General features: G+C 46.3%; 1 protein-coding gene across 1 annotated transcript in view; it reads left to right on the plus strand.

Moving 5' to 3' along the window:
- The window catches only part of GAB2 (GRB2 associated binding protein 2), an 89,472-nt gene that overhangs the window by 59,054 nt on the left and 6,000 nt on the right, over positions 1–24,418 (plus strand). Inside the window, exons 3-7 of the mRNA XM_031595481.2 lie at positions 16,574–16,814; positions 19,699–20,285; positions 21,250–21,344; positions 21,916–22,198; positions 23,229–23,319. Coding sequence (XP_031451341.1) covers positions 16,574–16,814; positions 19,699–20,285; positions 21,250–21,344; positions 21,916–22,198; positions 23,229–23,319 — 1,297 coding nt within the window. The remainder of the gene's footprint in view (positions 1–16,573; positions 16,815–19,698; positions 20,286–21,249; positions 21,345–21,915; positions 22,199–23,228; positions 23,320–24,418) is intronic.

A 24,418-nucleotide genomic window follows, 5' to 3' on the forward strand; every position in this document is an offset into this window, starting at 1 on the left:
ATCATTTTATCTACACTGAATGAGGATCAGCCCCTACTGCTAGGGTAGATGTGATACTGGGGGACATGGTTTAGCAGGCATGTTAGTGATGGATTGGCAGTTGGACTTGATGATCTTTGTGGTCTTTTCCAACTTTAATGGCCCTATGATTCTATTCTACACTTTACTCTGCTTGCTGTATCCAGTTCTTCACCATGTTGTGTTATCTGCAGAAACACTGCAGAACTGAAGTCTACACAGCACTGCTATGATGGTCACTGTCCTTAACACCCAGAGCAGATTGTAAGCCTGTGTATGCCAGGAAAAAGACCAAAGCAGACATACAGAGGACTTCGGAAGCCAGAAACTAAAAGAAAAATTCTTAAGGTGTCTACATGATTACAAAGCCAAACTTCTCGGTTCAAGAGTCTGAAGCCATTGAACAAAGAATCATAGAGTCATTTGAGTTGGAAGAGATCTCTAAAGGCCATCAGGTCCAATTCCCCTGCAATGAACAGGGACACACATAGGTGCTCCATCAGGTGCTCAGAGCCCATCCAGCCCAACCTTGGGTGTCTCCAGGGGCAGGGCATCCACCACCGCACTGTGCAACCTGTGCCAGTGCCTCACCACACTTATCATAAAAAACTTCATTATATCCAATCTAAGTCTCCCATCTTTTAGTTTGAAATCTTTTCCCTCTGTACTATCACAACAAATCCTGCTAAAGAGTCTGTTCCCTTCATCAGCAGAGCCTGTTGAGATATAATGGTTTTAGACATCTGAGGTTTGCAGTGCTGGGTCAATATTTTCTCTAGAATTTGGGATTGGGGAATTCAGGATTTTTTAATTTTATTTTGACTCTGGCCATTTTGGGAGAGATGAGGATGGAAGAATCTAGGAGAATCTCTTGGCCTTATAACTGTAAACCCATAGCACTGCCATTCCAGGAGAGACCACCAGTAGACTGGTGTCAGTTGAGTCCCATCTAACCATACCCTACAGTGATGGGAACAGTCAGAGGAGCACCAAATTTACCAATAAAGAATGCTTCCATCTTTTCTGCAAATAATAAAAACATCAACCTGCAGATTAGAAAATGTACATGTTGCTTTCCAAAATATTCCAGTCCTTGTTGACTGGTTCCCCACAGGTGCCAGGTGCAATGCAACCTGGCTGAACTCTACCGAAGATGAATATGGAGCTGGAGGTGTGGGGCTATTTGGGAAAATCCTGTCCTTTCCTGGCACAGTCCCACTGAGTTCACTGAGCTATGGCTGGGATTTAAGTTGGGAGGGGAGGAAGAAATGTGAATTTCAGGACTTGGGAGGGGTTTATTATTATTAGAGCAAAATCACCCAGCCTTTCCAGCACAGGTTTTCAGCAGATGTTGGCAAACTGTATTCTCGCCCCTCCATCCTGCCCGGGACTCACTTTTGGACCAGATACTCTGAATCAGAAAACCATCTGAAATAATTCTTCATTTTCTAATTGGCTTTTATCGCTACAAGCTCATCAAGCATCAGGTCAGCCCCATTAGTTTAATGGGCACAGAAGAATTTTTAGCATGACTTACTGACCGTGGAAAAATGAGTGCAGCAGACAGTATCAGCATCAGATCAAAAAAGCAAAATCATGCAAGGCCTTTGAAAAGAAAAACAGCTGATGGGCTTGGAGCAAAGCGACCGACGAAGCGGTACAGTCTGAGCACAGCCAAGGGAGGGATGGAAAGAGGGAGGGAGGCATTTTGGGTGTCAGCCAGCTGGGAGGAAGGACGCAGCCAGATTTGCCTGTATTTATATTTCCCAGAAGAGTCTTGGGCTGTGTAGTGTTGGGATTTGCTATGCTGCACCCGAGCTTCAGAGCTCCGAGTCATTGGGATGAGACACAGGTCTGCAAGTGATGCTCCATGTGTAGGGCTCAGCCCAGGAAATGTGATGGAGGCAGGATCCCAAACTTGTGTGCGAGCAAGTTGGAGGATGAAGGAGAAAACCACAGTGACCTCTGAGTCAGATAATTTAGGGACAACATGCCTCCCTTTTACTTCCCTCCATGTACTTCATGACTTCCCTTTCACTTCCCCCCATACGTTCCATGCTGTTCCCCCAAAGCATTTAACGTAGGTCTTGCTTTATGCCTCCTGAGCACTGCTTGAGAATCACGCTCTGAAAGACGGGATGGATTTAAGCTCTCACTTTGCAGACCCCAATGCCTGTTTGTTTACTGGTTTCTGTTGCTTTACATTTCCAATTAAAACAAAGCTTTCTAAAGCCTATAAAGCCTCCAAGAGAATATTCTAGTGTAGCAGGAAGGAGACTTGAAGCTGTCGATTACTATGAACTTTCCATGACACCGCTCAGCATTTGTTTCCAGACTGATTTTTATTTATGAATGCGGTAGCATTTATTACTGATTTTATCAGCAAAGATAACACTTCTTCCTTAGATGTTTTCTACGCTTCGGTTATAATTACTGCCTGCTTCTCAAACATACTTCTGCATTATTTAGTGTGGTACAATGTCAGAGCTGCAACGACGGCACTTTATTACTGAGACTATGGGGTTACACCTGATCTGGGGAACACACACAGATTCCCATGTTCCCATGCATGCCTTCATCTGAGCTCTCAGAGACCCTCATAGTGCAGATAGAGCCAGGAACTCTGTTTTCTGCTAAAGTGGGGACTGCACAAGCCCCTGCTTAAAGGGACACATCACCAAGACACAACATAGACGCATTGGAGCATCTTTTCTTCTGCTTGCTGCCATTGGGTGTTGAGGCAGCACGGTGATGGTACCTGTCCCTCTCAAGCTGGAAATGGTGTTAAAAGGCACACTTGGCCACAGCTCCTGAAAAAAACACGGTTTAGTGGAAGTGGTGGTAATGAGTCAACAGTTTGACTAGATGATCCTAGTGGTCTTTTCCAACCGTAGTGATTCTATGAAAAATGAGACTGTCTAGCAAAATGTGTCATTTATCTCTTCTGTGCCTACCTTGCTCTCAGTCTACATCTTCCCTCGCTGAGAACCAAACGTGGCATGGGTTTAGTCTCTACTAGTCATCAAAGGGTGTGTTTCACTGTTAGTCCATGCTTACAATCACTTTAAGCCACAGATACTGAAGTGAATACTTACAATTAAGCATTAAAAACAGAACAAAACAAAACAAAACAAAACAAAAAAAAAAAAACCCACTTCTTTGATGTTATGGAACTCAAATGCTGTTGGCTGTGGGGTCTCCATCCTTGGAGATACTCAAATCCCAACTGGACTCAGTCTTAAGCTGCCATAGTTCCCCCTGCATTGAGCAGAAGGTTGGGCTAAACCATGAAGAACAGATTAATCAATCAAAAGGCATCTGATGTAATCGAAGGAGGAAGGAAGGAAGTTTTTCACTCAGAGGGTGGTAAAGCACTGGAAGAGGTTGCCCAAGGAGGTTGTGGATGTCCCATCCCTGGAGGCATTCAAGACCCCACATAGGAGGGACATTGAAACTAGATGATCACTGTGGTCCTTTTCAACCCAGGCCATTTTATGATTCTATGATTTTATGATCTTCAGCGGTCCCTTCCCTCCTCAGATATTCTTTGCTTCTTGCATTTATATGAACTAACACTGAAGGGAAATATCAGACTCCAGAGTATGGTGAGGAGAAGAGGCATCTCAGCAATCCCAGCAGTTAAAACCGGTGTACATCCCTGTTAGCATTGCCTCAAAGGTGGAAGGGCAAAGCGTGAGATAAGGCATTGCCCAGCAGAACCCATATCTCAGCATGTTGTCTGATAACCCTTGGTGCTGGCTAAGTCCAGACTCCTGTTTTCTTACCTTTTTTACTCTGTGTGATGACCTTAGTAGTCTTCCAGCTGCTCTCAGTCAGGTGGAGAAGCTCTTACACATCTCAGCCCTTGCTGGGGGTTCAGCTCCCTTTTGTACTTCATGGGTCACTGTCACATGTAATCTGCCTTGTTTGCACATCTGATTGATTGCTACCCTTTGTCTCTTCGTTAGGGTGGAAAACAACATTTCACCTAAAAAATTTCATCCTGTGTTCCTTTAGCTGCACATGACCAAATTCCTTCCTGGCCAATGCAGCTGCTGCTTGGCAATTTTTGGTCTGATTGCCTTCATCGTTTTACTGCCAAACATATAAACTGCCCCTGTTCTTGTACACTGTTGTTTTGAAAGTAAACTGGAGTTGAGTGACTCGCTGCATTTGCTATTTTTTCATAACTGACAACAAATCCCCTTTTTGAAGCATTGGGCAGGCGTTGGGTGTGCACTCAGGAACTTGTAAATTCTTCATCACACGTAAAAGTGAAGTGAATGGTTACTGCCCTGCCAGTGGCTCCATCTCCACCTTCATTCTCTGGCAGGTCACCCATTCTGCTGAGGACCACCTTGTCTGACACTGGGATCTGTGCAAACCATTCCCTCAAGCTTGCATATACTTTGCACAGGCTCAACCTTGATGTAAAGCCTTTATGATGGTAATTATTTTTGCTGGCTTGCCATAACAGTTCAAATTGCTCTCAAATGAGTCATGATAAAGTCTTTCAAATACCCACTTGAAATCCATAAAATCCACGCTGAGTCTTTTTGCCAGCTGATGGTTGCTTCAATGATTAGTGTTAGAGTCAAAACTTGGTCACGTGCCACCTTCCTCTCTTCTAGAGGTTCATCTCAAAACAATTATTGATGGAGAAGACTTTCTTTTAATATTTCAGTCCCAATACTTTGACACCAATTGTTTTTACTCATCCCCAAACTTCATTCCATGTCTGTAAGAATGGGGTGTTGTAATTTGTGATTTTGTGACTTGAAGCTCATTCATTTACAAGTTTATTACTTTTACTTTTATCAACTCCTGAAGGTTTGCCTCCTGCTGGCTCTTTTGTGATGCTCCAGAAACTCAGTCTTACCATTTCCACTACCTTCAAGAGGAACTCAGAATACGAGCATGTGAATGCTTTGAATTTCTTCGATGTGTCAGAAGGACTATCCCATCCCATGTCTGTCACCCATGTTTTTGTGCAGATAGGTCCATGATGTCCATCCTGAGTTCTAGCCCTGGACAAACAGTGCTTCTTGCAGTAAAACATCCACCAATGTGTCTCAGTAATGGAAACACAGGCTGCTAGAGGGTGTGTCAGTGCTATTTGAAGGGAAGCCCAGCTCTGTGCTTGTAGACCTGAATAATAGAATCATTGAGGTTGGAAAGATCACTAAGATCATCTAGTGCAACCATCAGCCCATCACCACCACCACAGAGGGGTTCATCTTGCAGATGGACTGGCTTGAAGAATTAATACTTCCGTCAGTGCAAACACATCCACAGCTACATTAGATAAGTTAAAGTATTTGCTTTAATATGGGTTGTAAATGATGAAGTGAGGTGTAAATCAGTTCTTCCTGAGGTGCATTGCTGCATGATTGATCACTGTGAAGTTCTCAGCTTTCTCTGAAGAGTCTGGAGATGGAAAGCTGAAGCAGCCTGCTATGGTCTGCTCCTAGTAGTTCCTGCATTCCTGTGGTCGCAGCCAAAATCCATTATATCATGGCTTGTTCCTCCCAGCATCTGTGGACAAAAACAGTTCCAATGCACTGTGTATTTGTTGCCAAGCCGTATTTCATCTCATGAGTGAAGAACTCTGATAGGGACGGTGTATCACCCATGGTGACAGGACAAGAGGCACATGAGCTACTGGATTAAACCCAGATCTGCTTCAACAGCCACCTATTTAGAATGTGGTGTTTCCCAGAGGTGGTAAAAATTCACTGTGTTCCTTTTCTCTTGAATTCATTTTTGTCTGTTCTTAGCATCTATTTTGATTCATGCATTTTCATTCTCGATTGAAATGGATTTTCAAAAAAAAAAAAAAAAGTTTCACTGAGAATTGTGCTTTCACCTTGCACACAGCAGGGTTTGAAACTGGATAGTCTTTAAGGTCCCTTCCAATCCAAACCTTTCTAAGACTCTAGTCTGGAAAGTGCATAGCAATGGTTTTCAGTCAAAGCAGTCAAGAGGTATCCCCTCTTGAATCAAAACTCTTTGACCTTCTCCCCTTCCTTTAGAATTCACTTATGTTCTCTACAGGTGTCTTGTAATTTCTGGCTGCAGATGATGCCTTGTCAAGCTCCTATTTTGATGAAATGGCATGTTCCAGCTGGAGGATGTCAGAGCATTTTCAACTGGCCCTAAGCCAAACATGAAGCACGCGAGATGCAATGGGCCTAAGCCAGTCTATGATTCTATGAGGATTTGAGTCCAGGTGTTGGTACCATCTGCAGTGCGCACAAGGACAGTCACAGCCATAGAGGTGATAATGTAATCTGGCTTTTCTAGGTGTTAGGGACAGGCTCACAGCATTTCATGAGCTGTGTTTGAATGAGAAAGTGGAGGGAGAGGAGCTGCTCAGTAAGGAGAGTGCATGGGATAGTTCCCATCCCATAAGAGATCACCAAGGGAGACAGAATTTACTCCAGTGCTGAGATACTGCAGAATGTTTTGCTCGTGAGTCAGATGAGATTGTCCATGTGGAAACGTTCATGCCCAGAAATAAGAATTGCAAGAGCACAACATTGAGATGAAGTGATGGTTACCAAAGTCCAGCGGGATGTTAAATGCAGCAGGATTTAGGAATCAAGCCACTCCTGCAATTCCTTTAACTATGCAAGCTCCTGCTTGGGATGATCCCAAAGGGGACAGGGATGAGGATGATCCTAACCCAAAGGCACTTCTAGGAGAGGCTGCTGGCCATGTGCTTCTGAGCATGAATACTCCTCTAATGTATTGCTGCGCTGCTTTCAGCCCACGCCATTACTTGCCTTTGGCACAAGCCCTGCTCCCAGTCCCTGCCAAACCAGTACAGATGTTTTAACACCCACCGGAGCCCAGATAATTACTAACAGAGCTGGGAGACTGGTTGGAGCTGTTTTCTTTTCATTGCCTGAACTTTCAGTCATTCTCAAGTGAGACGCTTCTGACATGGCTTTCAAAGACATTTTTGTGGGCCACGTTGCTAATATTCATTTCATTAGGGGAATGCCAAAAAGCCCCAACCATAATGAGGATCCCACCATTTACATAATAGCGACCACAGAGTGAAACAAGTGCAGGGAAGACAGGTGGAGCAGCAGGGATAACATTTTGATGGGAAATGAGCTGGTTTCTATTCAGTGTTTTTTTGGCCATGGCAAGGCAAAGCTTGGCTCATTTTCAAATGGATTTGGGGAGAGTTTTCAATGGGATGAGAGATGGTGAGCACTGACCAGAGGATGCAGCAGACTGTCCCATTCCTAGATCTTGGTGAGAGAGAGTGCTCACTGAGGCCAGCTTGTGAGCAGAGCAGATGGAGGAGGGAAGCCAGCAGTGAACACCTTCTTCCTTGTCTGCGCTTCTGTAACCCTAAAATACAGGAAGTTGGCCCATGACCAGGAGCTGTATTGCCCTGGACCATTTGCAAATAGTCAGGTTGGAGTTTAACAGATACGAATCATGAAGGAAACCTCCTGTCAAATACATCTCCCTGGGGCCATTTAGAAGATAGCAGTTGGAAAGAGGGCCAAGAAAGTCTTCCTAGTTTTCATGGCTTCATCATCACAAGCTCCATGTCTTCTCACTCTTTTTCCATCAGCACACTTTGAGGCCCTCCTGGAGAAGCAGGTTTGCTTTCCCATACCATTCATTATCCCAGCTGTTGGGTTGCAGATCGTAGAATCATTATGGTTGGAAAAGACCAGTAAAATCAAATAGATGATGGGCACAAGCCCACCAGCCGTGGTTGGATCAAGCCATCTTCATGTCTACAAGCTTTGCTGTGAAATTCCTCACTCACCATGTCCAGCCATGAAGATTTTCATCTGACATTTTGTTTCCAGTTGCTGTGGAGACCGATTTAAATGAAACTCTAGTATTTTGAAGGAGAATATGATTATAAGTCATTTGCGATGCAAGGTCCCATGTTAATAGCATTAGCATATTATTTGAGTATGGCGATGTGTAGGGAATAAATTCTAAGTCCTCTTAGCCATCAATACATATTAAAAGAAGAGAGAAGGAAAAACCTGCAGGTTTTATCTGTTACTGAATCTTTTCTGTGACTGAACTCACTATTTCTGCATGCATAAAGCTTTGGGGGTCACAGGCATTTATAACCTGATGGCAATGAGAGTCGCACCCAGAAGAGATCTTTTCTTTCTCCACCTCCACTGAGCATTGATAGACTGTATAATGGGCAGAATTCTCATTATTAATGATAGAAGGATAGAAGGATTTAGGATGTTCTTTTAAGCAGTGTGACTTTTGCTGGAGCACCGGTGTTGCAGGGTCCCCTGCAAGGTGCAGTCCTCTCAATGCGTGCGGAGATTTTATTCTTTGTGTTTTGCTCCCAATTCATCTTAGGGATGGATTTGCCTTCAGGACCTGTTTGGATGGTTCTGATGTGTGTACAGGGTAAGTCAGTAGCCCTTAAATGAGAAAAATGCCATGCAACAGCTCTGCAAAATGCTTGTTCTGAAAGCTAAGGCTACATCCCTGAGAAAGGAAGTCCTGGGTCTTCAACAATGACTTCCAGGGAGAGCAACTGGACAACAAAGAGCTGAACTTCCAGAAGCATAAAAAAGAACCAAGGAAAAAGTTTGTGTTATTTTTGAGTCTCTATCCCTACAGACGTAGGGATTCTCAGGGTTGAAGTGCCCCCTGCTCACACTGACCCCGCTCTCTGGTTCAGGGACTCTGTGTTGCAGCTGTGCAGGTGAATGACTCTGGGGGTCTCCTCTTTTTGCTTTTTGAAGTTGATATGGCTGATGTTCCTTGGGCTGGGTGCTCCTGAAGCCATGCAAGAAATCTGGGACTGTAACACATTGTCATACCCATCATCTCTCCTACACCTTGTGCTGCATCCATTGTTTTAACCCAAAAACACCATCTAGGAAGCAAAGATAACATTAATCCTTGTTGCAGGAAAGAAAAATTGGGCCAAACTCTTGCATTTTGGTACCGCTCATGGATGTGAATGTAGCAAGGGAAGAAAAGAGAGGAGAAATTTGGGGATCCCTTCTTTTCCCATCACTGCTTTGCTCAGCGATCACAAAGCAGATCTTTACCAGGTGTTTTATTGACTCTACAGCAAACCAGGAGTTAGAATGTTTCTACCCCAAGGTAAGGAGAGGGAGAAATAAATTACTTCTGTAAAGAGCCAGGAATGGCAGTTCTTCTATAATACAAAGTGCAAATATTTGGGCCTCTTGTGCGCTCCATTGAATAGAAATGGCACTAAATCATGCATAAGTAAAGCAGGTTCACATTTCCTCGTAACAGAAGTTTTTCTCTGCTCTCCTGGAGCATTAAAGATCTGCGCTGCAGTCTCCATAAAAAGGGCTATAAAATTTCAAGCAGGCCATTAGGCAGCTGGAGGAAGCCCCGGCTGGGATTGGGCTGGGTTTCCATTCTTGGGAAGAGAGAAGTGCAAGCAAGGAGAGTCACCTGCACTTTACTCAGGCAGAGCATGAAGAAATTTGTTCAGCCCTGGAAAGACTCAGTCCTTCACTTTTTCAGCAGGCTGGGGGAAGGCTCCTGGGGTCCGACAAGGAGCAGAGCAGAGCCCTTCCCCTGGGGAGGAACAGCCCCAGCACCAAACTGGGCGCCCAACTGGGGGCAGCTCTGCAGGAGTAGGCCTGGGGGTCCTGGTGGGCACAATGTGGAACATAGCCCAGCAGCGTGCCCTCACTGCTAAGAAGGGTAACAGTGTCCTGGGCTGTGTCAGGCAGAGCAGCAGCAGCAGATGGACGGAGGTGATCAGCGCGGCCCAGAGGCCCCAGGCTCAGGCTGGAGCCCAGGAGGTCCCTCAGGACACCAGGCCGCACTGCTGTGTGCAGTGAGCAGAGAGGGACTGGGGCCTGGGGATGCTCCAGAAGCTTTGGATGTGGTTCTGGGCACCCTGCTCTGAGTGTCCCTGCTGGGGCAGGGCTGGAACCCTGAGGTGCCTCCAACCTCAGCCAGCTGATGATGCTGTGATGCTTCTCCTGAGACCGCTTTGTGTTTTATAGAGTTACAGCTGAGCACCCTTGCCCTTTCCCCTCCATTCCACTCTTTTTTCTTGTTTTCTCTTTCATCCCTCATCAGCTTGTTTTTGCAGTGGCAAAAAGGTCAGAGGCATGAATAGAGACAACCCCATCCCACTCTGCTGCCCAGTGCTGTCCTTCCTCCCTGCCTTTAGGTCATCGTCCCCCAGTGGGGCTCTCAGATAAGGCTGCCCCAGGTGGGATGCTGAAGGTCACACATAAATCAGAGCTGCAAGGCGCCCACATTCGCCTGCTGTTATCTCCAGCACCGAAGCACTTCAACCAAAAACAAACAGCAGCATGGGGAGCCCTCCAAATATTGACACAAAAGGATTTGCTCTTTAAAGGGTGTCCGCTCTATGCAGGGTGTGCTGATACGATGCAGAGCCAGCTCAGCACTGCCAAGGGTATTCCCCAGGGTTCTGGGGGATTTTTTTGTGGGCTCTCAGCGACAAACATCAGTGTTTTTGTCACAGCCCCTCTCCCTCCTGCCCCTTTGTCCTTCAGCAAATTGATTTCTGTTCTGATAGCTAAGATATATAATGCTTTAGGGTCAGGATGATCTGACTTGGCTCCTTTCCCTCCCCTTCCCTCGCCAGCAGTGGGATACTTCCCCCTGTTCCTGTGCCCCTGCAAGGCAATGGCTGTTGAAAGCACCTGCATTCAGCCCATTTTTGGGTGATTTTTGCAAATAGAAGCAGATCTCTGACTGTAACAGTCGGAGACGATACAATTTATTTCCACTGATGTTTGACTGACAGTTTCTCCCATCACCTCTTGCTACAGTAATTCTTCCAATCCTGCATTGGATGCTTGGCTAATTGGAGGTTTTAACTGTTGTCAGTAGAGAAACCCTAAAGGGAGCAGCCTGGGCTAAAAATCACTTTGATGGCTGAAATGGAATAAAAGTAACCATGCTTTTAGTCCCTCCGTGCAGCAGATCCCTGTCTGTAAATTGGACATGCTCCTCTTTTCTTTAGGCAGTCTGTCCTGCATGATTTCTCAAAAGCAAGTCATGGAATCATAGAATCATTAGGATTCGAAAAGGCCACTAAGATCAAGTCCAACCCTACCCAGCACACCATGCCCACTTACCATGTCCCTCAGTGCCACATATTCATGGTTCTTGAACACCTCCAGGGATGGTGACTTCACCACTTCCCTCTGGCCTTTGCCAATGCACCACCACTCTTCCTGAGAAGTTTTTCCTGAGAAGCAATCTGAACCTCCACAGGTGCAACTTAAGGCAGAAATCACAGAACTCATCTGGAAAGGAAAAGCCGAGGAGCCCAATGTCACTTTATTTCACACCTTTTCTCTCTTCTGCAGAGGAGGATGCCTCATGATGAGCATTACCTTGCCCCATCCTTACAGTGAGGAGCTCTGCACCCTCTTTGTGACACCCCAAATTTGGGCAATACTTAATATTATGGTAACAGTGCCCTTTTCTGCAGCTCCTTGAGGGGGGAGATGCCCAAACCTGATGCCCTTCCCCACTAACCTGCTGGAGGAAATCTTTAGCATGACACTCTCTACATATCCTCAGGCCAACAATGGCTTTTTTTCAGATGCCATCCAGCTCTGAAATCTGGGGCAGTAAGACTTCCCAGGGTATCACAACACCCCAGGGCATCCTGGCAGCACAGCACCCTCCACCATGACTTATCAACAGATGTGCTGTTTGCTCTGTCCTTGGCAGGAGAAGCATGCAGCCTTGTTTTGATATTTTTTTAAAAACACTTACTTACTTACTTACTTATTTACTTACTTACTTACTTACTTATTTATTTATTATTTCAAGTGGTGAACTAGCAGCAAGAACAGAGGCATAAGCAGATCCCCTTGGGCTTTTATCCCCCCCTTTTTTTTCTTCTTTTGCTAATAAAGGATGGAGCTGCTCCAAACAGTCTATGAGTATGCCTCTGTGCCCTTCTTAGATATTATTTCTAGCTGATTCCTATATTCCTTCCTAAAAATAAAGCCTTAGCCAGAAGTTTTAGCAGGCCAGAAGTCAGTGGCACAGTCCAAGGGTTTGTAGTTTCCCATTGCAGAGGGATGGTGCATCTGAAATGCCATTACCAGCTGAAATAATGGAGCTCAGAGTCCAATGTACGGCACAGCATTGCCCAGAGAGGCATTTTTTTGCCTTTTTTTTTTTTGCAAAGCAGGCCAAGGGTTCCTTTATTTGCAAGGGCACTTGGGCTGACAAGGGGAGTTGGACTAGATGACCTTTAAGGGTCCCTTTCCCATCTAATGGTTTTCTGATTCTATTCTGTGATTCTGTGATTCACCCTGGCAGCATGGTGTGTGCATCACAGGGAACTAGGGGGAAAAAAAAGCTAACCTGGCACCTTGCTGCAGCCATCAGTGAAAGTGCAGAATTGAGCTGCAACTGAAAACCATCATCTTCCTGACTGCATCTTTTCCAGTCGGTGGTTAGGGAGCTGAAGCTGCAGCCTCTGCCATGGTGAAAAAAAAAAAGCTGTTGTGAGCAGCAATTTCCAAAAGAGCCCAAGTAATTATTGTACTCAGATAAGCTCAGGAACACTGTGTAAAGAGATGTGCACATTGCAATAGCCGAGTGCTGGAAGCAAGGGAGTTCAGAGCTGTCAGCAATGAGGAAAACAGTGCTTTTGTGGATTGAAAATGTTCATAAAAAATTCCTGGCTCCCAGCCTACTCAGTGCTGTTGCAGTCATGTGTTTTTCCTTCAGGGACAGAATCCCAGTGAGGATTTTCTTTCCCCTTGCTGCAACGTGGCCAAAAAGGCACATGTAAACCTGGACTGGAGAGCACCAAGCCTTCTGCTGACCAAAACGTGCCTGGCATTGTGGTGTTTTGCTTCTGGCTCTCCTCTTGCAGGGAGAGGTGTAGCATCTGTAGCATGAACCCAAGAGCTTTGCATGCAAGCCGTGCTGCTGACATCAAGATTTACGTTGTGGCTGTCCAACACCACTTCTTCCAGACCGTGAGAGTCCAATTCCCCAAACTCAGAGGAGCACAGGCCAGGAAACATGGGGTTAAGATGACACTTCCCACATGGCCCCACTCCATAATCTTAACGCTGCCCCCCCAGGGAATGGCCATTGGAACGGCATCTCATCCTTCCTTGGCTCTATTTGATGCATTCCCTAAACATAAACTCAAGACATCAACATAAAGCCAAGGGATTTGGAAGTTTCATCCATACTGCAAAATAAATGAGGGCCATGGACTTATCTTTGTCCCCGAAGCAGATGGTGGTAATGAATGGGGAAGCTTCACTCTTTTTGGGTCCTGACCAGAGTGAGTTGAGTGTCACTGGTTGTGTCGTGGGTGAAACCAGTGCCCCGAGGCATTCAAATGGGACCACCAGACATAGAATCATAGAATCATTAAGGTTGGAAAACACCTCTAAGATCATCAGAACCAACCCCAACCCAACCCCACCATATTCACTGAACCGTGTCCCTCAGTGCCACATCCCCATGTATTTTCTTGAAACCTCCACGGACTCTACCATCTCCCTCCCTGGGCAGCCTTTACAAATGCCTTACCAATCTTTCTGAGAAGATTTTTTTCCTGATACACAACCTGAATTGATGTTCTCAAAGTGCTGAGCATGTACCAAGCACAGGAGCACGAATATCTTGACCTTTAGCACACACTAGTCATCAAGTCCTATTTTTCTACCTTAGTTACCTTTTTTTCTCCTTTCCTACCTTGAGCAGGACACACCATCAATATGTGACATGGAGTCACAAGCTGCCCTTTCTTTTTTAATGTAAAAAAAAAAAAAAAGATAAAAAACACATAAAAGAAGAAAAAAGCAACAACCATCTTAGCATCTGTAGTAGCAGAATTTATCTTCCTAGCCCTTGCAATCCCCTTCCAGGCCAGTGAAACCATCCATCTCTCACCTGCTATTAGGGAGCTCATCTCACAGCCCTAATGGAGTACGTGAGTCCTGGATTCACTCTCACTGATGCTCTCAGGCTCTGGGTCACTGTGGAAAGCAGGCTGGGAATTCATTTTGAAAATCAATGCAGCCATCAATAGAGCAACTTCCCCTGGGGAAGCAGAGGTGCTTTCACTGGGCTTTGCCACTTGCTTTTTCCCCTCCATCTCCTGTTTCATTTTACACCATTGAAGTGATAGAGTGCGTAATTAATCCACATAATTAATCCTGCTTCCAGCAGCCACTGCTCTCTCTGATCTCCCCAAATTGAGCTGATTCTTTGGAAAAGTCACCTGGTGGTGCAGGATTTGATGGGTTACTCCATGTGTTGTAATTCTGATATGCTGTCCCTCATGGTGATGCCAGGGGCCATCTCCTCAAACCAGCCCTAACTGTACCCTTGAGTTCTGGCAACACAAGAAAATCTCTGCAATTCCTGACTCCTGGGTGTATTTTCAGGTTGGACATCAGGAAAGTCTTCTCCAAAACAGTGGTCAGGTGCTGGAATGGACTGCCCAGGGAGGTGGTGGAGTCACCATCCTTGGAGATGTTCAAGAAACATTTAGATGTTGTACTGAGGGATATGGTTTAGTGAAAAATTTTGATCATAGGTGAACGATTGGACTGGATGATCTTGGGGAGATTTTTTCCAACCTTAGTGATTCAGTGATTCTATGATTTTGGCTTGCTGAGGCATGGCATGAGAACTGCAGAGCCTGCAGGGATAGCACTGAACAATTGCTCAGGGACCCAACTCATCACAGTTCACAGTTCATGGTTGTCTCCAGATGGGGACAGGACCCCAGCATTCCATCCTCACACCATCTTGGCCAAAGCCCAATGTCATGGGCAATTTCCAGCCATGATTCAGGAGGCAGCAGGACCGTGGTGCTGTTCCCAAGGGGTATTTTGGGTGCAGCTGTCCTATTTTGGATAGGAACATGGCTGTGGGTTCCACTGTGTTGATTGACTTCAAAACACTTGTTATAGGGCTAGCATTTAAGACTCAGAGATTTCTGAAGACTCCCTTTCCAATGGAGATATGTCCTCGATGCAACAGGATAAATATTTAGTAAGAATAAGGGCGAAGTCGTTGTTTTGTCTAAGGACACCAGAGTAGCCACTTACTCCCATGAAAAGCACTGAGGAATCTCTAATGACCATGCAAAGAAGACAGGAATTGGAGTTATAAGCTCTCATCCCCCACCATTAATGTCAGCGTTCTGTATTGATCCTTCTTCTGTTTAACACAAACCAAACAATAGAGTCAAGCCACACTCTTTGGCTTTTATTAATGTACTTTTTCTGCATAGGGTGAAGTTTGCAGCATTGCTGGGGAAAAAAAAATGGAGCGTCAGCGAGCGAGTGGCAGACAGATCGATGAGGCATCTTGACGCAATTCAAAAGGCAGTGAAAAATCACCCCATACACTGCAGCTCCTTGTCTGAGCTACAATGGGCACTTCGTGGGGAGAGGGTCAAGGATTTGAGAGAAGAAATGGAGGAAAAAGGATCAGAAACCTGGAAAATCCTCCATGTCCACTGAGTTGATTCCTTAAGTGTTTCTGAAGCTGATATTCATGGTAGAGAAAATGTGGAAGCAGTTCCTAAATCAGCCCAAGGAAAGAGGGCTTTTTTTCATTAGCGTCTGGGATTTTTTTGCACTTTGCATCAGCACCAAATAAATGTGAATCAGAGCTATAAAATGGGTGACCTCAGCACCACACAAGTGTTTTACACACCAGGAGTGTAGAAAGGAGACCACTGCCTCTTCTGCAGCTGGAGATGGAACAACTTTCCCAAATTTTTTTGCGGCATACAGGTTTGGGGATTTTCTTTTTTAATGACATTTTCAGCTTGGCTGTAAAAATTCATTTCTGATTCAAATTCCTGGAGTTTCCCAGGAGGGCTGGAGTAGCTGGGTGATTACTCTTGACCTGTGGGACATCCACATTTGAAACATATTTAATATTTTTTGTTGTATTTCTTCTTCAGCAAGGGGAAAGGACATTGGTTGTTGGGTGCACATCCTGTTTTATAGACGTAAAATGTCAGAAGCTCTTCCTGAGTCACAGAATTAATAGAGAATTAGGGAACATGTGTATATGTTCCAGCTCTGCTGTCATTGAGTCCATTCACATTCCCACCCCATGCCTCAATTTACCCCATTGCAAGACAGCAGTGATGTCCTCACACAGAGGTATGGAGGTGACTTGAATCATATCTCTTAAACCTCCCACAGGAAGTCTCTAAGGAGAAACAGCAGCAGAAACTATGGTGTTAAAGTTCTTTCTTTCTTATGAGTTGGCCTAGTATCCCCTAGACATCCTTGCAAGCTGCTGAGGATATGATAAAAAATAATAACATAGGATAAAACGATAAAATATAATAAAATGTGATAAAATATTTATTTTCCTAGTACCAATAATTGCTTTTGCTCCAAGTGCAGAAGCCTGCTGCTGCATCACTTAGAGCTGTAAGCAAACCCCACTGACCTACAAAACATGGGAGCAGCATTTAAATAAGGGAATCCATGCAAAATCAAGCTGTGGTGTCTCTGAGTGTTCCCACTCACCACTGTGTTTTCTTCCCACACAGATGCCCTGCGGAGCATCGTCTCCATGAACCACGCACCGCGGTCCTCGCCGGCAGAGCTCAGTGGTGCCAACCACCACCTGCTGCGTGAGCGCAAGTCCTCCGCGCCTTCCCACTCCAGCCAGCCCACCCTCTTCACCTTCGACTCCCCTGCCGGCCACCTCCAGAGCACCCTCTCCGCCAGTGCCCCCCAGGATTACCTTTTCCTCCACCAGTGTATGAGCAGAAAGTCAGAAAACGCAAGGTATTGTAACAAATGTCATGGTGAGGTGACTCTGGCGTTGGGCAACAGATCATAGAATCAGAGAATCATTAAGGTTGGAAAAGACCTCTAAGGTCATCAGGCTCAACCATCCACCTATCACCAGTATTGCCCACTAGCCCGTGTACCTAAGTACTAAGTCTGTCCTTTCCTTAAACACCTCCACTGACGATGACTCCTCCACCTCCCTGGGCAGCCTGTTTTAATGCAATGCCACTCTTTCTGAAAATAAATTCTTTCTCATATCCAACCTGAACCTCCCCTGGCCCAGCTTGAGGCCATTCTCTCTTACCCTTTTGCCAAGATGGACCCAGAGTTCCCTTCCAACCTCAACGCTGTAGTGATTTCCTCAGGTTTTGTAAAAAACTCAGATACAGAAAACCCTGAGCAATGGTCTGCTTTTGGAGCAGGAGTTTCCACCAGCGACTTTATGGCTTTCCCAGCTTTAACCAGAAAACCCCCAGCCCAGGGATGGGCAGGTTTTGCATCGCTCTCCACCTCCAGACACAGATAGTTGCCTTAAATAGGGAAGAGCTTTCTTGGCGTGAGGAGTTTTGGCTGGCGAGAGCAGTGAGGAGGATGGAGGAGAAGTGGCCAGAGCCCAGCTGGCGGGGTGTGAGAGCAGAGCCTGAGCTGCCGCCTCCGCTGGGTTTTCCTGCTGCAGCTGCCTTTCCCTACCAAAAACAACAACAACAAAAAGATGGGGTCAGAAAATTAACTTCAGATGGCGTTAATGGAACAGTGTTTATAAAAGGCCCTCTGATGCTCCAGCTGGAAGGATATCTCAAAGCCACACTTCAAGATCCCAAACGCAGCCAGAGTGAGGAGAAGGAGGGCACAAACACTGATGCTTTGATGGGCAGAGACAAATTGGGTCTGAAACAATCACCCTGATTGATGCCCAGTGCACAGGTCAGGCTGCGGGACTACTGGGAATCCCCCAACCCAGCTCTGCTGCTCTCACTTTACTCATCCGTAAAATGAGGATTGTAGTAGCTAATTGGTGGAGGAAGATGAGTTCTTAACCCATGGGATGCTTTAAATCCTTGCCTGAAAGGACCAAACATCTCACAGGCAGACAGAACTCCAAAGGCAGAGGGGATGTGTTGGTGTTATCACAGCATCGCGTTTCTTTTTTCCCCAAATATACCCTGTTTCTGAGCGCCATCTCGTGCTGGCTCCAGGAAACAGAGCCCTCACCCTGCACGGAACCAGCCCCACTTGAGTGATGTTAACTGCTATCTCCCAGTTTTTCCCACCAAGCTGACACTTGCCAGGGATTTGCAGCAGAAAACTTCCCATTGCACTTTTGTCCCACCTTGGTGACAGGGAAGGACTCACAATATGGGGAGGTGTTTATATGGGGCTGATTGAGTAATTTTTTTTGGCTGTGAGCATATGGTTAAAATGATTTCAAACTAAAACAGTGAAGATTCAGATCTTCAAGAAGGAAAGGTTTTTGTTTGTGGTTTTGGTTGTTTTTTTTTATTAGGGTGGTGAGGAACTGGAACAGGTTGCCCAGAGAGGTGGTGGATGCTCCATCCCTGGAGACATTCAAGGTCAGGCTGGATGGGTCTTTGAGCACTTGATCAAGCCATAGACATCCCTGCTCATTGCAGGGGAGTTGGACTAGATGACCTTTAAGTGTCCCTTCCAAGGAATGGAATGTAGATCTGAATTCAGCCCCAAGAATTATTCCTCTTGGACTGCAATCAAGGCTGCAAACCCCAGTTCCCAGCTGGAAACTGCTGAGAATGTAACTGACTTCTTTGGAGCTTGCACCAATCTGTGTGGGGTTCCAGAATGGGGTGTCAGCATCCCTGTCCTGCTGTCCATACATCCCCACAACCACACAAGTGATTAAACAGAGCCACAATGAAAAGGAAGAGAACATCTCTATCTATCACTGGCTTCCTATGACTCTGAGTGTCGATGGAAAGAAATTGTTTGTTTCAGTAACAAACACCCCTGAATAGGAGATGCATCTCGAGCAGCATGACAGAGTCCTCGGGATGCGCTGATCTTGTAACACATTGGTTTTAGAGGCTGCTTCCTGCAGGAGAATAGCAAAGGGACATGATCAGAGCTTTGCAATTAGCACTCTTCCCTCCAGCTCTCCCATAAGGGTTCCATCTCTCCCAGCAGAGGTTTTGTTGTCCTGTGAGAGAGTAAAATATAGGTGTTACCTGGATACTTTGAAAAAATCCCCATGAAGAATTATTTCAGCCCATCTTGAATAAATTGACACGGTGTAGGTAAGAGTAATCCTTCCTACTTCCTTGGACATGGGTGGCCAACACATGATGGTGGTGATGATGGGATGGCTCATTGCAGTTGTCTTGGATCATTGTCAACTAATGCAAAAATTGCAGTTTCTGTCTATCTGAATTAAAGGCCCATTGCAGCCTTTAGCCCTGCCATGAAGCTTTGTGTGTGCAGCTCTCGCTCATGGCTTTGCTGGCAGGAGGCTCAGGTTACAGGTTGTCCTTGGGCATCCTGAAGATGTTTCATAGAATCATTAAGGTTGGAAAAGACCACTAACATCAAGTCCAACCACAGCCCCATCCCCACCATGCCCACTAACTATGTCCCTCAGTGCCCCATCTACACATTTTTTAACACCTCCATCTCTTTCCTGGGCAGCCTGTTCCAATGCATTATGACTTCTTCCAAGAAGAATTTTTTACTAATATCCAACTTGCTTTGGGACACACTGGTTCATGGGCAGGCACACTTGAAGGGCTCTGAGATGTTCTTGTCCCCATGGATTTGGCAGTGCAGGTTGGGAGGGTGATGAAGAGAGAGAGCAGAGCTCAGTGCTCACCAGCTCTTTCTCATCTCAGCCCCTTTCTTTCTTCCTCTGCAGGAGCGCCAGCTTCTCCCAAGCCACGAGGTCCTCCTTTTTCATGCGCAGTGACACGGCTGTCCAGAAGCTCTCACAAGGCAACGGGCACTGCATGAATGGAGTGGGTGGGCAGCTCCATGGCTTTTACAGCCTGCCAAAACCCAGTCGACACAACTCAGAGTTCAGGGACAGCGCGTATGACCTCCCACGCTCTTTCGGTTCCTACACACACCCCAAGTTGAGCCTCACCAGTTCCGAAACGGATAACGAGGAAGTCTACACCTACAAGACTCCCAGCAATGCCTTATGCAAGGAATTTGGAGAGCTCTCCACGGACTCCTATGATATTCCCGCCACCCCGCTCTCCGTCTACCAGATCCCCAGGACATTTACACTAGACAAGAACCACAATGCTCTGGCTGTGGCCGCCAATGACTCACCCACCATGCCACCCCCACGGCCTCCAAAACCTGGGCAGATGGAGCCACGATGGGGCAGCCCACCACAGCGACCCCAACCCAGTGAAAGCTTAGGGTTGGCCCCCATGGCAGCCACCATTCCCCGGAGAAACACACTGCCAGCAGTGGAGAACAGCAGGCTGCACCGAGGTGAATTTGGGGACCGGGAGCAGGGTTGGCTTTCTCTTATCTTGAAACCTTGAACAGGGAGGTCCAACTGAGTTGCAACAGAGCCAGGGTAGACGTTGACAAAAGCCAACTACAGGAGGCTAAACACAAAGAATCTTCCTCTGGCAAGGTTCTGGCCCTGCTTTTGATATGCAATAGGCTTGTGGCATGGAGAGGCACCCCAGGGCTCTCCTCATCCAAGCTGCTCAGCAAGGTGTTGTGGTTTGAACTAAAACCCCAAACCTGCTTGTCCATGCAGTCCTTCACCAAGATTTGCCATTTTTAGCTTGCTTGTGGTTCAGTTCATAACCAGGGTTATCAGAGCAACACCACTTCAACCTGGAGGTGTCTCTATTTTGCTCACCAGACAGGGAAGTAGTTTTGCATATCTCCAAGACCCAATACGCCCAGTGAGGAAGAGATGTCCTTTCCATTGGCCATGGATGGGCCATGGATGAGTGTACCCTTTCTGAACTTTGGTCCTAGTCTTGCAGGGATCAGAGGAATCTTGGAAAGAACAGTTTCTCTCTGCATCTCCTAAGCTAGCCCAGTGAAGACAATAGGTATGCCAGTGCTTAGCACCCCATCTTCACCCCATCTTCCCTCTAGCAGAAGCTGCCAGCCCTTATGTCTGCCAACAGAGCTGTAATGAAGCTCTCCCTTAACCCAGTTTTGTCTCCATGATCTACCTTTCTTGACATCTTCACCCCTGAGATTCTGCAGTGCTTTGACAGAACCAGGTTAGGTGCGGGCAGCGCGGTGTTGTGTTGGAGATGATAAATGGGAGAGAGTGCATCAGGGATTCAAAGGATCTGGGGTGGCCTTCAAGTCACATCATCACACCAGTGTCTCTTGTCACGATCAGCACAAATAGATATTGCCTTGCAGGGCCAAGTTTATTAGCAGCTGTGCTGGGATGCTTTGTACATTTGTGGTTGTCTTGCAGCTTCTTCTTGTGAGACGTATGACTACCCCCAGCACGGGGGCAGCAGCGCCGTGCAGTCGGTGGAGTCCATGAATGATGGATACAACTCCTACCTGGTGAGTTGCCTATTGGGTTGGCCACTGCTCTATAAGCACCGTTTGGGCCTTTATAGATCAAGACAGTTCCAGGTGGAGCCTCACAGAAAGGCTTTATGATCCTAAACCATGGTGACCAGGAGTTAGGCTTCTTCCTGAAAGCCAGGGATGCTGCTGAGCTGCGTTCCGACACATTGCCAGAGCAGCCTCTTTTGTGCTCTTTCTAAAACTTCCTGAGCTGGAAATTAACTTAGAGCAGTCTTTCATATTTTGTTTTAGCCATGGTCAAAGCCCAGGGAAAAATAACTTCCCAGGTTGTTTGCTTTTGCAGATCACTGTGATCATGAGAAGTGCATGTCTGGGTGATGCAAGCTTTTCCCTAAATTTGGGATGCTGCAGTATCTTGAAAGCAGGGGAGGTGGGCCATCAGTGCAAACTGATGGCCGAGGAGAAGAAAGGCTATTCATTCCCTCTGTGCTGAGTTGTTAAGGCTGGTCCCACTGATGATTTGTGTGTTTGATGATAATGAAATGGTTTGTAGGGTCTCTGAGTGGTGTCTGATGCTCACAATGTGCTCCCACTTGTCCCACAGCAGGCCAAGGCTGTGGTGGCCCGCTCCCACAGTGCCGACTCTGAGGACAACTACGTCCCCATGAACCCCGGTTCCTCACCCCTGATCCACACTGAGAAAGCCAACGACAACGCCCAAAATCTCTACATCCCCATGAGCCCTGGGCCGCATCACTTCGACCTGGTGGGATTGTCCTCAGCCACCCTCCCCATGCATAAAGGAGGGGCCATGGCCCAGTGCCACAGGCGGCTGAGTGAAATCCAGCCCCCACCAGTCAACCGCAACCTCAAACCCGACCGGAAAGGTAAGAATGGATGTTTGTGGGCACAGCTTTCCTGGAACCCTTCTGGCTAAATCTGTCTTCTTGTGCACACTCAACAAAGTCCTTTGTGAGGTCTCATTTGCTACCAGCAGCACAGTCAGATCTTCAGATCTCCCCTTTCCCCATTCCATTCCTCTTTCAAGAGGACTGTGGTGCAACGAAGCTCAAAATACCCATCTCACACCCTTCCTGGCCTTTAAAGGAGATGCACGTGGCAAGCACACCTCTTTTGCTGGCAGCTCTTTCTACACTCCACCCCAAAACCTTTAGGTGGTGGTGGAGTTACCATCCCTGGATGTGTTGAAGAAACATTTAGATGTGTCATTTAGGGACACGGTTTAGAGGGCAATATTAGTGGTAGACAGACAGTTGGACTAGACAATCTTAGAGGTCTTTTCTAACCTTAGTAATTCAATGGTTGTATTCAGATCACTCACATTTCTCCTGCTGTTTCCTACTGACTGGTTCTCAGCAACTCTTCCCTCAGGGCTTTACCTGCACCCATATCACTACCTTGACCCTTGCTCAGCCCATTCAGGGTGTTTTGGTCACAGCTTAGGAGGGGGGCTCCCATCATTAGGATGTCAGCACATAACTTAATCAACACACTAGATGAGGGCTGGGGCTGCAGCACAGCATTCTTCTCTTCCACTTAATAACCTACCCATGATGAGGAAAGCTTTCAGGTTACTTTGTAGATTTCCTTTTTGAATGTCTCTGGGCAAGTGCTCTAGGCAGAAGTTGATCAGTGCTGGTGTTTTCCAGCTGTGTTGAGGCATCAGAACTCCTTTCTGAGACACATTCCCCTTTTGGGGCCATCCATCCAGCTCTGAGCTGTGAGCTAGAGGGAGAATCTGACCTTTTCTCCCTGGTCTCAACATAAATGACAGCAGAGATCTTTGATTTGTCATCAGCAAGGAGGGCTAATGTGCGAAATGGGAAACAACAGTAAATTTTAGGAGACTATCCCCTCTCGTGTTGGTTATGGTCTGAATAAAAACTTTTATCCCAGCAAAGCCATCGCCACTGGACCTGAGGAACAACACTGTCATCGATGAGCTTCCCTTCAAATCACCCGTGACAAAATCCTGGTCCAGGCCAAGGTGAGTAATGGTTGGGTATGATGCATACTCAAATTTCCCAAAAAAATGGGTGATCTCTTTCATCTTGATTTCTCCTTTGTTGATTTTAGAAACAGTAGCTGCAGAGCTGGGTCATGTCTTGAAAATAAACAAGCAGCTATATTAAGCTGAAAGTCCACATTGCACAACGTCTTCATCCATCAGGAATCAGTAGGAGCTATCTGGGAAGAGGATTAGAATTAAGAATTTACTGAGTAATTATTTCCTAAAATCTCCTCTCACACCAGCTGATTTGGGGCTTGGGGATTTCTTTGGTCACATCATGGCCAAACTTTGGATCTGGGTCAGATGATATTGAAGAAGAGGAGCTTCTCTCTTGGATTCCTTGTGAACTTCATCCAAGTGTTGGGAGAGCCAGAGCCACATTCCCCACATCGCAGCCAGTGACAGGAAAACAAATGGGTTTAGGTTAGGATTTCACATGAAAGCTCAGAATGTGGCTAATTAAGATCCCTTGGAAACATTTTGGGATCTGACATTGCCACAGCACTGTGGCTCTGACACAGGACCTGCAGTCCATCATGACTTGTGACATGGCCAAGCAACCCCAGCTCAACTGCAGTAAGGGCACAGTACCAATTTCATATCCAGCTCATCCCCAGAAATGCTGCTTTGGTCTAAAAATGCAGGGTGAGACACACAGGGTTTGACTCAGTTGTGTTTTGATTGCCTTGAAAGCAAAGCTTAGCCTGGAGGAAGTCTGCAAAATGAAACCAAAGCACTTCATAGCAAAGTCTGCAGGCCAGAAATAACAGGATTCGCACAGCTCCAGTTCTGCTGCTAATTCTCAGTCTGATGTTGTCCAATGAAAGGAAGAAGCCAGGTTTGGCTGTTATGACTCTTGTAATAAATTGGATTGTGTGGAGACTGACTGCAGGGCATGAGCGCTGTGTGCTGTAATCACTGCACCAGGAAACAGCACACAGACTTTGACTGACAAGATGCCTGACCCCATAGAAGCTAATGGATTTTTCCCTTATCAGTTAATCATATGACCCTGCCTTTACTGCAAAGCAACAAATAGATTTTTAAGACATGGGCTTCAGTGCCAGATGCTGAT

The sequence above is a fragment of the Phasianus colchicus genome, chromosome 1, assembly GCF_987193195.1.
Source record: "Phasianus colchicus chromosome 1, bPhaCol1.hap1.1, whole genome shotgun sequence".
Classification (NCBI taxonomy): domain Eukaryota; kingdom Metazoa; phylum Chordata; class Aves; order Galliformes; family Phasianidae; genus Phasianus; species Phasianus colchicus.